Source organism: Rhineura floridana, chromosome 4 (genome assembly GCF_030035675.1).
Source record: "Rhineura floridana isolate rRhiFlo1 chromosome 4, rRhiFlo1.hap2, whole genome shotgun sequence".
NCBI lineage: Eukaryota > Metazoa > Chordata > Lepidosauria > Squamata > Rhineuridae > Rhineura > Rhineura floridana.
Genome location: NC_084483.1, coordinates 190,936,418 through 190,952,050, shown reverse-complemented (window position 1 = coordinate 190,952,050; position 15,633 = coordinate 190,936,418). Strand labels below are relative to the sequence as shown.

Sequence of the window (15,633 nt, the reverse complement as noted above, 5' to 3'; positions counted from 1 at the left end):
AATCTCATTCATTATTTTCTGAAACATATCTAGATAGAGAACCCCTTCCTGTACATCCAGGGTCTCAGCCACCTTCTTGATTGTCATTCTTAACTATTCCCAAGCAAAGAACAGTTTATTTCTTTTTCCAGTCACAAAGGAGTTAATCCTCCAAGCCTGCTGACATCACCCTCTAGACAGCACAAACCGCCTTATCTCTTATGTGTCCAAAAGTGCAAAACAAATTTTGTTCACAGCATCCAAAAAATTAGTGGCATAAAAAGTAAGCAGATTCGTCAAAAAAAAAAAAAAGCAGATCAGAGAAAATAGTCTCAAATGTCATAAAATCAGATTTCCTCTTTAGATTAGTTGCCCCTCATATCTTTATATCTTTAAAATGCTCAATTCCATGCCAGCTTTTTGCAATAAAAAACAAAGATAGGCTATTTCGATTTTCTTCCTCCTTAATTCCGTGTATATGAGAGAAAGTTATAACTCACCCAGGGATTCTTTGTTGCTGATCCTTTAACAAATCTCTTTTACTGTAACGATAACAAAATGATAAGAGTAGATAGAAGAATGCTTGCCTGTTAGAATACGTTTTTCTTTAAAGAAAAAAAAACGTCTTGCTTAATCAGTTTGAGCTTGCTTGAAATTCCCTGGCTTCGTCTGATGTTGCTGGCAGGTCCTTCGTTCCTAATGAATTCAAGTCCCCCAACAATCACAACGAAGCTTGTGGATAATCTCTTCGTTTCTCCCTTGCCTGGGAGAAAGTTTTTACCAGTCAAAAAAAACCTTTTGGCTGGTTTTAAAACTGAAAAAGCTTCCTCTGAGACGAGAGCTCGTCTCAGAGGCAGGCACAAGCTAAGCAATCCTTCCCGGAAGGATAAACACTAAAAAAGCAGTGTTTTAAAATATTGTTAAAGCCGATTCACAAAGATTCAAAGGTAATAATTTTAGTGGTGATAGCATTGCTATTCCATCTGACTGGTTACTAAATAAGACATACTCTTAGGACTTGATGTTGGAAAAGTATTTCCAAATGTTGCAGAATTCAGAACATCTTAGGGGATTTTAATCCAAGAATGCAGTCTGGGAGTGCAGTAGGGCCCCGCTTTTCGGTGTTCCGCTAATACAGCGGCTTTCAATTATTTATATTTATTTATTTATTTCATTTGTATACCACTCCATAGCCAAAGCTCTCTGGGCAGTTTACAACAATTAAAAACATTAAAAACAAATATACGGCAAATACACTCATATGGCAGGTTAGCTTCCAGACCCCCGCCGAAAAGCAGATCAGCTGTAGCACTGGCGTCTGGAACCTAACCCACTGATCGCACCAGAGGAGTAGAAGATCAGATCTTCCCCTCCTCGGGTGCAATCAGCTCGAGCAGAAGTCCGATCATGCCAGAAGAGGAGAAGTTCAGCTGTAGCACACTACAGCTGATCTTCCCCTTCTTGCGCACGATGAACTGGAGTGCAGGAGTCTGACCGCTCCCAAGGAGCTCGAGCGGGAGAGTCTGACCGCCCCTGAGGAGAAGATCAGCTGTAGCACTCTACAGCTGATCATCCCTTTCTCCTGCGCAATCAGCTCGAGCAGGGGAGTCTGATCGCGCCAGAAGAGAAGATGATCAGCTGTAGCACACTACAGCTGATCTTCCCCTCCTCCCGCCGATCAGCTGGAGTGCTGGTCCAGCTGATTGCCCCCCTCCAGCTGATCACTCCGCTGGTGCCATATTAGTGGAATGCCCAAAAGCGGGACACCAAGAAGCAGGGCCCTATTGTACAAATGTAAAAACACATTTTTTTTTTTACAATAATTTTTATTCGAATTTTCATAAAACATACAAAACAAAATCATAAAACATTCAAAGACAAAAAACAAAACAAAGCAAAAATGATTAAACAAAAAAAAATAAAATGTTGACTTCCCATTTGTCGCAGATCAAATCAGTTATAGGTCTACAATATATAACAATCCTGTCTCTTAAATTATATTATAAAATCACTTTCCTCCAGTAGTTATCTTAATTAATCATCAAATCTCATAAACATTACTTTATTCTTTCCACAAAAAGTCAAAGAGAGGTTTCAATTCTTTAAGAAATATATCTATCAATTTTTCTCCAAATAAACATGTCGATTAATCCATCTCGTTAATAATAATAATAATCTTATTGTCATAACCATAGTCCAAATAAACATATCGATTAATCCATCTCATCAAAATCTGTTAGGTCCAATAATTTCAATAGACATTATTCCATTATCCCTATTAATTCCATCTTCCATCTTCAATAGTCCTATTAAGTCCAGTAATTTCAGTGTCCAATCTTCCATTATCAGTATTCCATAATAATCTTGCTGTCATAGCCATAGTCATATAATAAGAGTCTGATGGGAATTTCCTCTATCCCAAATATTTTCTTGCCATCAATTCTGAATAAGTTGCTGAAATATTGTTGTAAAGTCATATCTCTGTTCTTTTTTACAAAATGCACTGGTTCATCTCTTGAGAGTTTTTCCATTGTCACATGGCTGCAGTTAATTCCATAGATTTTCTCTATATCAAGCTCCATCACGTCATTCCAGTCCAGAAGATTATCCAAGCCATTGATAACTTTATCTCTAATATCTTCATTAATTTCTTCAGAGATAACGTTAAATTCCAAACAGTAGATTTTATTTCTAATATCCATAAACTCCAGATCTTTTTCCAATTCCACATTTGTTCCAATCTCCAGGGCTTGTATCTTCCCTTTATTTTTTCTTTTCTCATCTCTGATCTCATTCTCCTCTCTCACAGGATCCCCTATTTCTTTAAGCTCCTGCGTCATTTTGCTCAGTTCAATTTTCAGCTCCTTACTGCCCTGTCGCAGGGTTTGTTTCGTTATCTCAATCTCATCCATTATTTTCTGAAACATAATTACTTCCAGATTCTCAGCCACTTTCTTGATTGCCATTTTTTAAAACCACGAAAACAAAGCAAAACAAAAATAAAGAAGAACCACTTCTTATTTCAGCAACAATTGGGTTAATATTCCAGGCTTGATGACATCACAGTATAAACAGAGCAGCCTGCCTTATCTCTCTATGTTCAAGAATACAAAACAAATTTAGTTCCCAGCATCAAAACAGTTAGCGGCGTCGTGAAGAAGCCGATTCGTCAAAATAAAATAGACCAAAAAGAGAATAGTCCCAGACAATATAATATTCCTCGGAATAGAAATCCCTCTTCTGTTTATATCTTTAGAATGCACTTCCAGGACAGCTTTTTGCAATAGAAACAGAGATAAGCTGTTAATTTCGTGAATAACAGAGAAGAGTTATAACTCACCCAGAAGCTCTTTAAAGCTGATTAAATTGACAAATCTCTTTTTGCTGCAGCAATTTAAACCAAGTAAAAAAAATAATAGAAAGAAGGGTGCTTGCCTGTTAGTCTGTTTTCTCTTTGAAGAAAAGATAAACGTATCGCGTTAAACAGATAGAGCTTGTTCGGAAGTCCGTCCAGCATTGCTGGCTGGACCTTTTCTCATAAATTAATGAAATCCAGTCCTCCCAACAAAAACAGGCTTTTGAGGTTGATCTCTACGTTTCTCCCTGCCCGGGAGAAATTTCATCAGTCAAAAAAAAAATGTTCTGACTGATTTATATCTGAATAAGCTTCTTTTGAGGCGGGAGCCCGTCTCAAAAGCAGGCACAAGCGAAGTCACCCTTCCCGGAAGTCGTAAAAACACATTTTTTAAAAAAACAGTTACAGTAAGGCCCCACTCATATGGTTTCAAGCTTCAACGCGCAGTGTCAGAAACTTGTATCTTCCAGACTGGTTCTTGTTAAGAGGAATAGATGTGTTCTAATATTTTTATTGATGTGATACAACTACAGATAAAAGTTCAGGGTAGCTAATTTCATTTACAGTTATTATGACTAATAACGGACAAACCCTTTAGAATGCAATTTTTGTGTAGGAACTATTGTGATATGGAGGCTGGAAAATTGAGCTTGGATGTGGAAAACCCAGGTTAAACTCTTACTCTTCTATGTAGCTTAGTGGCTGGCCTTGGGCAAGTCACCATCTCTCACCCTAATTTCCTCACCAGGTGGTTATGAGGATAAAATGCTGCTTATTCCTGTTGGTCCTAAATAGGATATCATTTAAGGGTAGATTTAAGCTGCCTTGCTGGCAGTCCTCTCACTCTATCTCCCCGGTTCAAATTGACAAGGTGACTTGTGGGTTCAAAATCCTACTGAGTTACTCCTGTGTTAAATCATTTATCAGTCTCTCTTCTGTTTTATGTAAAAATCATTTACCATCTCACCTGTAACCTGAAAGATTATTTTAGCTATTTGTTTTCTAGCTGGGTGGGCTTCTTCTTTTCTAGGTATAATTTTATGTAAGATATACAACTGAATTTTTCTTGCGTTCTTTGTACTTTTTCTCCACCTCTGAAGTGAAGAGCATTTTTAAGATTATCAGTTATATCACTACTTTTCACACTGCATTTATACCAGTTTCTAGACTTCTTGGAGCAGATCTAATACACAATGCAGTCTAGAGCAGATAGGACATTATTTAGGGGTAGAGTGGTGGTGGTCAGTTTACGTGTAATTAGAAGCAAAGTGTTGTACATAGAAGCTCTAAGTAGAGAGCATCATTGCAGTATTTTGGAACCTTTGAATCTGAGCAAATGGCTAAACATTGCATTTTATACCAGCAGAGGGCAACACAACAGACCAAAAATTATAATATGAAAATTTCAGTGAAGTTAAAGCTTACTGTATGCATTAGATTTTTTTTTAAGAAAAACTAATTAAAATAGCTGCAAAATTCTCTGAGAGTTCTCCACTATTGACAGCAGAAGAGTCCAGCATTGTAGTTCAAATTAGGCTACCAGTTTAGAAAAGGCATGGGATGCTCTCTGGGTCAAGCCCCCATCTTAAATATCCCTCAGCAAACTTTGCTGTTAAGATAGCATTTATATTATGAACATGCACAGCACGTCTGCATTCTTTGGTTAGTGCTTGTGGTATGGAAGCCACACTATTAACAAACCTGACTTGTTTTAAAAATGAAGATCAAATGTCAATAAGAGGGATACATTTATTTTATAATTTTATCTTGTTAACAGAAGAGATACTTTGGACACAGTTCTGCATTTTAGCAAATGTTCCCCTCTACAGCCTTTGCATTTTGTACCACTTTTATCAGTTGGCCAGAGGGGTACCTATGGTAGTCTGCTGCTGCAAAAGCAAGGAGTTCTGCAGCACCTTAAGGCTCACAAATACAAAGGGCAGATCAGTCCAAACCCCAATCAGCCATGCCAGAGGGATTTGGTAACCCTCTGCCCAGACCTGCCGCACTTTGCTAATGAAGAGCACTACCTCAGACAGTGGGGAAGCAGAACCTACTGCAAGTGGTACCCAGTGGAAAGCGCCAAAATGGTGCGGGGGGTGGGGAAGGTGGAGCGGCCACAGGATCTTGTGCTGACCATCCTAGTGCTACATGATGGCAGTGTGCTTGATCCAGGCCTCTAGCAGTGATATCCCCCCTGACCCTACTTCTACGCTGGCTCATGCAAGGGCTATGAATGTGGTGCTGGGTGCACCATTCCCATCAAGCCCTGCCAGCCGGAGATTAGGATTGCATGGTGAGGGCCTCCTGCAGATACTATCTTATATGCACAACATAGGAAGTGGAGCTTTAGTGTAGTGGCACCTACCCTTTGAATTCCCTCCCCTTAAATATTAGACAGGCACCATCTTTGTTATCTTTTTGGTGCCTACTGAAGACCTTCCTCTTTCAACAAGCCTTTTAAGTTGAGACCTTGTCCCACTCTGTGTCTGTGCTGGAATTATTTTTAAAGATGTTTTTAATATGTTTTTAAAGTCTATTTTTATTATGTTTTAGAGTGTTTTTAGTGCTTTTGTTTGCCACCCGTAGCTCCTATTGGGAGGAAGGGTGGGTTATAAATCTAATAAATAAATACATAAAATAATAATAAATAAATAACAATAATCCTTAACAAATGTGTTAGCTTTTAAGGTACCACAAGACTCTGATTTTAATTTAATGAAGTTTAAACCTGCTGTTCAAATAGACTGCGGTATTAAGAGCACATACATAAAACTAGTACCAAAAGAATTAGTGCTGAAATCCAGTTTCGATAGATTTCTAGATGAAGAAATTCAATTAGGAAGGTTGCTAGTTTTAAATCCAATGCTATGAGGTTCGGAGATTTTGTACCTGTTCTAGAGCTATTGATTTTTAGTATAGCAACTATACTATAGATGTGTTTATTTCACTGTCAAGAAAAGTTAATTATTTCCCTCATTTTCATTCTTTTCCTAGGGAAAGTATGTGGTGCAAGTAGGTAGAAGGCCTACAGTCTTTTTGAAAATGAATATTAGTTTTAAGGCAGAAGCAGTAAGCCTGTAGTATGCTCCCCACAAGTGTTACAGGCATCAGGGACTTGTAGCACATGTGAATGAGGGTAATAAAATTTGTGCTTTTGCATGCTCACAAACTCAGTGGGCTTGAGGCAAAATGCACAGGTCACCAACTTTTTTGAGGGAGTGCTATTGCTTCTTTCTCCCCCCCCCAATCAGTCTTTCTCCCACTTAACAAAGAGAGAGAGCCTCTGTTGCATACATACACACTTGACTTTTCCAAGGGGTCTAGGTAGAAGTGTGATTCTGATTGTTTTGAATTGGCATGAGTCATATGAGGTCCCCAAGTAAACCACCATCAAATTTATTTATTTATTTATTACTTGATTTATATCCCGCCCTTCCTCCCAGCAGGAGCCCAGGGCAGCAAACAGAAGCGCTAAAAACACTTTAAAACAGCATCCAGACCTCAAAATACATTTAAAAAAAAACAATGTTAAAAACATCTTTTTAAAAAAAGCTTTAAAAACATCTTTTTAAAAAAGGGTTAAATTACAGCTGGCAAAAAAAGCATAGTAAAAAAAAAAATCATGGATCAAGTGCTTGCCAGCAGCACAAAAACACTGATCTGGCTCACAGACCTTTGTAGAATTTTATGATTTCTACATAGGATGACAACAAAATCATTGACAAATTATACTACACATAGATGACACAATATGGACACATAGATGACCTATGATTTGATGGTGGTGTTAAAGACATCCCTTACAAATATTAGAGGGCCCATAAAGATCCATGCCTTAGCCATGTTTTTTTTCCATGGCAGTGCTAGAATGCACCAGATCCATGATTTTAAAGTTCAATCAATGGAGACAGATGTGATCTGTGATTTAATGGTTGCGGCAGGATGTGTGTGTGTCCTTTGAATAAATGATGCAATTTAAAGAGGATCCAGCAGTGTGTGCACCTGCCCTCTCTTTCACATTCCATTCTTTATCACTTATTCATTCTCTTCTCTCTCTCTCTCTCTCTCTCTCTCTCTCCCTCTCTCTCTCTCCCCCCCCCTCTCCCCCTCTCTTTCCCTCTCTCTCTCCCCCTCTCTTTCCCTCTCTCTCTCCCCCTCTCTTTCCCTCTCTCTCTCCCCCTCTCTTTCCCTCTCTCTCTCCCCCTCTCTTTCCCTCTCTCTCTCCCTCCCTCCCCCCCTCTCATGCGTGCATACACCCACCATTGTTTCACTCCCCTATTTCTTGTGGCATCCCATTTTCTCCCCCTTGCAATTTTTCTCACTGTTTTCTTCCCCCAGCTCTTCCAGATTGCTCCCCTTTTCCTTCTGCCCTTTCCTTTCTGTTCAGCTGCTGTTCTGAACCTTGAAAAGGACATAGAGCTAAAAGAGGAAGAATTATACAGGATATTTTACCAAGATGGATATATTGTTAAAGTGTTTCAGTGTGCATTTTTGGTTTGATGTGACTTGAAAGAAATATATATATATATATATATTGTGAGAGCTGTAATCTTGACTGTTTTTTTTTCTTTGCTTTTTTTTTGGTAGATGATGATGTACCTGCAGATATGGTTGCAGAAGAATCTGGTCCTGGTGCACAAAATAGTCCATACCAACTTCGCAGAAAAACTCTTTTACCTAAAAGAACAGCTTGCCCTACAAAGAGCAGTATGGAGGTATTGAGAAATTAGCAATCATGCTATGCCATTGTGTAGCACAATGGGAATAATGCAGTCTGTGGGAAGAATGTCAATTGTGGTGGTGGTGGAGGGTTGCATATGTGGGATTAGCAGGAACAGGAGGGGTAAGGATTTGCCATGCCCAGTGTGCATTAGAAGAACTGTGTGCCATCTAATCCTGCTTTTCTAAAAACTTGGCAGGGTGCCTCTACTTCAGCTACAGAGAACTTTGGCCATCGAGCGAAACGTGCTAGAGTATCTGGAAAATCACAAGATTTATCAGGTAATTTTTTTTATTATTCATAGAATCATAGAATAGTAGAGTTGGAAGAGGTATATAAGGCCATCAAGTCCAACCCCCTGCTCAATGTAGGAATCTAACTTAAAGCATACCTGACAGGTGGCTGTCCAGCTGTCTCTTGAATGTCTCCAGTGTTGGAGAGGGCAAGATATGCTTAGTCTCCCAGCTTTCTGTTTTAATTTTGATTGTACAGTTTTTAAATGAAGTATTGAGAAGAGAATTATAATCTCTTTATTTGCAGTTGTTTAATAAATGAACTTTGCGGTCTCAGGAAGATTTCTCATCTGGATGATTCTCAGAAATGGCTTCCTGAGGCATACATTTTATTGTTGGGCTATTGAGGAGGCAGTGGGTGTGTGGCTATTTGTATGGCAAACTTTTTTGTGCTTCAGCTCACAGAAGAAGTGGGGGGATTTTGCATTGACCACCTGGAGGGTGGTGGCAAAGGTAAGATCAGGAGACAACACTAGCTGTAGCCAGGGCAAGCCTAACAATCGCTTTGAATCGGACAGGAAAGTGGTAGTCCCAATTCTGTATACTGTTAAAGGTGAAAACTTTTGGCAGCTGTTTTGACTGCCTGTACATTTCTGGGGTAGGTGGACCTGGTTCAAGGTGCTGGTTACTTGTAAAAGCTTTCACAGCCTGTGCTGTGTGTTGCAAAGATTACCCTTCCTGATATGAACTGTACTGGCAGAGTTCTTCTGAGGGAGCTGTGCTCAAGTGTTGTGCTGTGGCGCAAAGTTAGAGCAACAAGGTGTTGGAGGAGACCCAAGGCTTTAGAATGCACTCACTGTTGAGATCTGTCAGTGCCCCATGTTCTTCTTTTAGAAAGCTGCTCAAGGTGGTTTTTCAGAGTACATTTAATTATTTATCTGACAAGATTTATAAACTGCTAAATCAACAAAAAACCCTAAGCCTCTTACATAAAACAATATAAAATGACAATGCTACTGTTTGTTCTGGGCTGTTTTAGTACAAGTTTTCTATGGATGGCTTCTTCTCCTTCTTCTTTCTCTTTCTCTTTCTCTTCTTCTCCTTCTTCTTATTTCCATTTATAGACAGCTTACTATCTAAAAGACCTCAGAGCGTTTTACAATAGAATACACAAGGTACAATAAAAAACATATCAAATTAATTTACAAAGCAAAATACATAACCAATATCCATGAACATATACATAAACACAGTATAAAAGTCAGAATTCACTAAGGGAAGCCCGTGAGTTGCCCTTCCCGCTTAGAGCATAAGAGGAGCCCCACTTGATCAGATCACAAGCCTATCCAGTCCAGCATCCTGTTTCCCATAGTTGTGAAGCTGGTGCCCATGGGAAGTCCACAAACAGGACACAATGACAATAGTCCTCTCTCCAACTAGCATTCAGAGGCGTACTGCTTTTCATCCTTGGGTGTAGTACGTAACCATAATAACTAGTAGCCATCGACAACTTAGTTCTCTGTGCTGCTTCACTTTCAAACAGTTGTTTGGTGAAGGGATAAGCACATGACAAGTATAGTCCACTTGGCTGAGACTAGATGGCTTTCACACTGTGATATTCTCTGTCATGGGGATGTCAGTCTCATTAAAGAGTTTGATCTATTAGTAGGAGATGTAAGTATACAAAGAAAAAAGGATATTAGCCAGTGGTTTTTACAAGTGTGTAGTCCCTGTAGCTACTGACCAAAACCTCTTAAAGGAAAGAAGATTGCTTTGGCATGCTTTCCCAGCAGTTGGGTTCTAGATCTCATAAAGTGCACCTTTGGCTCTTGCCCATTTCTTTCTTGTCATTAAGTATTTTACTCCAGTGTGTCTTAATAGCCAGGTCTGAGCCATCAAGGGTGCTTGTTGTTAAGAAACTGTTTCTGAGCCTTTCTATTTATTTGAAAGTAACGTTTGTGATGGAAAAAGTTGCATTCATACTAATTGTCCTCTTGTTGATCCTGAAAATATATAACTAACAATCCTTCTTAGAGTATTTAGTTAAAAATAACATATTTCTAAGCCTTACCTCTGAAAATCCAGAAGGAAGAATACACAGGGAGTTACCAAATATATGTATAAAAGACTCAAGCATCTTCTAGCAAAAGCACATATCTCACTCACGCTGAGAATAATGGGCAATATTGTGTACAGTTACGTTCTCAAATCCCATTAATATCAGTGAGATTTAGGCATGTGTCACCTGTTTATTGGATGAAACTCTCACCTTGGTGGCCAGTGTGACATCAAAGACTACCTCAGAGCACGCTCTGAAGGATTAATGCCTAGCTGCTCCAGCACCCATTTTCTTCTGAGATAGGCTGTGGACCAGAGATACATTCAAAAGGAGAGTGACAATTGGAACATTTGTTGGAGGACAGCTTTGCACATATCATGGACTGCGAAAAAGACAAATAATTGGGTGATAGAACAAATTAAACTAGAACAGTCACTAGCAGCTAAAATGATGAAACTGAGGTTGTCATACCGTGGACACATAATGAGAAGACACGATTCACTAGAAAAGACAATAATGCTGGGAAAAACAGAAGGGAGTAGAAAAAGAGGAAGGCCAAACAAGAGATGGATTGATTCCATAAAGGAAGCCACAGACCTGAACTTACAAGATCTGAACAGGGTGGTTCATGACAAGATACTCTTGGAGGTCACTGATTCATAGGGTTGCCATAAGTCGTAATTGACTTGAAGGCACATAACAACAATAAGGACTGGAGTGAGGTTTGTACAGACATTTGCTCCCTTGGTGACTCTTGCATTTGTCACCAGGAGACAGAAGCTGCAAGAAACACCATCAGCAGCCCAGGTGAGGAAGTCTCACCCTGTGAGCGACTAATATATGGCTGCTCCAACAGCCGTTTCATCACAGATCTACCATAGCTCAGAGATTAAAAAGCAGAGAAGCAGATGGATCTAGGATGGGTGGGGAACCCCTGTGGACCTCCAGATGTTGCACTACAGTTTCCATCTTCCCAACCATTGGCTTTGCTGGGAGTCGAACAACATCTGGAGGGCCACAGGCTTCCCTTCCCTGATAGAGGGGGAAACTTGTATACACTTTTGGCCCTCCCTAGCTAGTAACTCTTGTTTGTGGTGTTGGATTCTAAGGAGAATTGTAAGCTTCCTCAAAAACTGCGGATAGTAGATGGGATATAAATACTCCAAATAAACAATAAAGAAATGGAATGTGAACTGTGTTGCTTCTAACTGCAGGCTGTGGGGGGGGGGACTCCTATGTGAATGAAATCCTTGTATCTGGAAAGCTAGTGTGTTATGAAGGATTTTAGTCTGGTCACGGCCTTGACATACTTAATTTCCACTTGTAGTGAGTTGATTTATGTAGGACAGCAACGAAACATGATAAGCTACCTGCAATCTGACGTGATATATTTTATTTATGTACTTATAAAAGCATTATAATAAGAGCTATTGCTAGTTGGGCGGTATATAAATTTAATAAATAAATAAATTTATATAAAAGCTTAATATTTTAAAAATGTGTAAGCTGTGTGAATTTTAAAAGCAAACAATATTAAAACAAAAAACAACCTGACACCAATAAAACAGCAGCATAAAAGGATATTAAAAACATCAAAACTGGAATTAAGAGATTCAGACACATAAAAACAGGGTCTCACCTTATGGGTTGGGAAAGCCTAGGCAAAAGGATAAGGCTGTACAAAATGTTTGAAGCAGCTGATGGTTGCTGCTTCACGTATGGCAGAGGGAGATTGGGTGTGCTTTTCCTACACATATGAACTGGTTTTCAGCTCAATAAACTGTATTTGAAAAATTCAGAAGAATTCCACAGTGAAAGTCAATTATTAAAAGTACAGTTGAATCTCAATCACACTCTGATATTGAAAGCTTCCATGCAGCCTTTAGTAATATCCATATTTTTGTCATGTTTATGATTTTTTATTTTGTTTACTGCAAGTACTTAACACTGTGTTTTCCTGACAGTCATGCCAGGTACTCCCTGAAAACATCTTGTTTTAACTAGGATGGTGGTGATTCCTGTGAAACATCTTCATACAATAATATAAAGTCAGTTTTCTTGAGTTGATTTGCGTGCGCGCGCGCGTGTGTGTGTGTGTGTGTGTGTTGACAAATGGAGCAACCAGTTGCAAAACATTTCAACATTGAGGGTCACAGCCTTTGGGCTTTTCTATAACAGCTATAGAGATGCCAACAGATCCAGCAGCATTGACTAAAAGGGAGAATTTTTGGATTTACTCTCTGGACACATTGGCACCACATGGCCTTAACCTGGAGGACAGTACCACCACTACTTAGCTCCTGCAAATGAAGCCCCTCTGAGCATTCCATCCTCAAGGCTGTATAACTGCCACCTGGGTAACAGCATTTGTATGTTAGCAGCTGATGAAGGCGGAAGCTGAAATGTTTTGGTAGAACAATAAAAACCTGTTTTGATACATATAGTTACAAAAAGTTAAACTCTTCCTAAGGAATAATTCCATAGCCTACTGTTCAGGCTGTAGATTATCTCTCTCTTGGGTTGCTATGGAAACAGGAAACATCCCACTGGGGAGGCTAACATGGCTCCCCCCCCAAAAAGGGGGAGGGAAATCAAAGGAGAGACTTCATGCCAGACTGCAGGGAGTCACTGGAGTGTAAGGCCTAAACTAAGCAGTGCTGCTCCGTCACTTCCATTCTATATCTTAATAGTTTCTTCTGAATCTTTTGCGCGCACAGAAACTGAACATGTGAAATGGTCAGATTTGACCCATGCTAAGATTTTGACATGCATCTCGGCTCACTAAGAATCAGCATAAACATCGGAGAATACCTTCATTGACTTTTAGCCCAATCTCTGTGGATATTGGGGAATCTAGAAAATTTTATTTTGAGAGTATTAAACAGCAAAGTAAGGGATATAAAAGCTGACATGAATTTTAATCAATTTCCTTATATTATGCCAAGTATCTTTTATGTTTCTGAAAGTTAACCAAACTTCTGTGGAAGAAAATTAAAGAAACAAGGCCGCAGTCCTAAATGCTTATTAGAGACGCACAATCCATTATATGTGTTTACACAGAAATAAGTCCTGTTGGGTTCAGTGGGACTTCCCGTACATTTATATAGGAGGATTGCAGCTTGTGTTTCAGTGAATTTGGGATTTCCACACGTGTTTAGGATTGGACTATAAGGCACTCTTTAAAGCACTCTTCTTTAATAATTAAGTATCAACCTTAAGGTGCTTTCTCCCTTAAAGAGCAATTAAAATTTATGTGTATTTAAATATGTCAGAAGAGGTGATTCTGCTAATTTTAGTTGAGAAGTGCAAATATTCTGGCTTGGATCCTCAGATTCCATAAGTAAGACTCCTTTCATGGAACAGTCACAGTTACAGATGGGGGAAGGAGGCAATTTTGGCTGATTCTCCCTATGCGTTCCCCCCCTTGCTCTGCATGGTTGGGGGTCTCTGGAACATCATAGGAGGTGGCACAGGATTTAGGGAGAAGTGGGAATACATGAAAATTGCCCTTTGTTCCAGCAGCAGGAGTCTTGGCTGGATCAGAGAGCCTTTGATGGGCAGAAGGGCAACTCAGAATCCAAGCCGTTGTTTACAGAATGAAAAGTAAATTGATTAAGTAGGGCTGCAGGGTGGAGTGATTGAAATCTGAAAGAGGCTAATTTAAATCAGGTTTCCCATTTTGAATTTCATACGTTTCCCAAACAAGCATACTTTTAAACTGCGTGTTTTATAACAAAATACTAGTTTGCAGCAAAACAGAATCTTAATAAGGCCAGGGGTATAATCCAAAACCATTTAGTCATGTACTCCATTACTAGTTGTGATCTGTTTAGACACAAGTCTAAAGACATGTTATAGCAATGCAAAGGAAGATTACTTGAAAGCTGCAATCTTATGTATGCTTCTTTGGAAGAAAGGACCATTGGACAAGTAGGACTTGCTTTTGAGTAAATGTGCATATGAGTTTTCAGAAGCAAAGGCTAGTAATTTTTGATAAATGTAGTGTTCCTGAATGAGAGAGAAAATAAATGTCTGTACTGTCCTATTTGTATATATTCATAATTGGAAACTGACAGTTGGAGGACATAAATTTAGAATAAAAGGTCCACAAATACAGTTGCAAGCTTTTCCTCAGGTGGTCCGACATCATGTGGGATATAGCGCCATCTACCGTCCGAAGGCAAGAATGGATCAAAGTCAAAACCTGCGGCATCAAGCCCCTCCCACTCCAGTTCATTCTTGCCTTCATTCGTTCGAGGCGTTTGGATCTTCTATAGCGTATAGCTACATTTGTGATGGAGTGTGTGATCTTTCCTTTCGTTCCCTTCCCTCCTTCACCTCCCTTTTGTATTGTCTGGGACGTTTGTTGGGCGGATTTTATTTTTTGACTCATTTTTGTGCTTCCCCCATTCAGTCTCTTTGTTGGGGGCTCCGGCGGCTGCCGTTCCCCCTTTGGGCTCCAGTCTCTGTGAGACAAGCCTTAGCTGAGAGCAGCGGCTGCGGCTCTCTCTTCAACCCTTTCTCCTCCTTGCCACTGCCTCCCTTCCAGGCGGCGGTCGTTTTGTTTTTTACTGTTTTTTGTTTTACCTCTCTGGGAGCCGCTGCTGTGGCTCCTTTAGCAACTTTTGCCTCCAGCTTAATTGACGACGGCTGCTGGTGTTTGGCTGTGGTGGTAGGCTGCGGTCTCTTTTTGCCAAGCGCCGTTTGGAGCTCGCTCCTGCGGCTCCTTTAGCTAATTTTTACCCCCAGCTTGCTTGACAGCGGGGGCTTGCTTTTTGCTCCAGGTTCGGGTGGCGCTTGTATGCGTCGTAGCCTCACCGGGAGCCTGCGGCTGCAGCTTTCCCTACCACTCCTCAGGCGGTGGCGGCGCTTTATTTTTTACAGGCTGCTCTTGGAGCTCGCCCTTGCTCCTCCTCCCTTAGCTGTTTGCATGGTACCTGCGCGGCCATTTCAGGCCTTTAGCGCTCAAGGAACCCTTGCCTGCCCGCCATTGCTCCTTCTTCCCAGCTGCCATTTTGATTTCAAGTTTCCCGCCCTTTTCGTGGGCGCCATTTTGTTTGCCCCACCTTTTCTGTTCTTCTTGTTTGACTGTACAGTTATTTAGGCACTCTCTCCAAGTTTTTAAAATCCTCAAAGCTTCTTCCTACAACAGTGTTTCTACACTTCCTGGCATTTGGTGCTGTACATTCCCCCACTTATGGGCGTGTACTAAGCTCTTTCCCCACACGACGTATTTTCATTGGGACTTATCTGCGCAGCAGTTGCATATTGGAACTGTACATTC

At 40.2% G+C, this 15,633-nt stretch overlaps 1 protein-coding gene across 1 annotated transcript in view; it reads left to right on the top strand.

Annotated features, from left to right (window-relative positions):
• FBXO11 (F-box protein 11) overlaps positions 1 to 15,633 on the top strand; it is a 113,722-nt gene that overhangs the window by 52,342 nt on the left and 45,747 nt on the right. The window contains exons 2-3 of the mRNA XM_061625646.1: positions 7,925 to 8,052; positions 8,257 to 8,338. Of these exons, the coding sequence (XP_061481630.1) occupies positions 7,925 to 8,052; positions 8,257 to 8,338 (210 nt within the window). The remainder of the gene's footprint in view (positions 1 to 7,924; positions 8,053 to 8,256; positions 8,339 to 15,633) is intronic.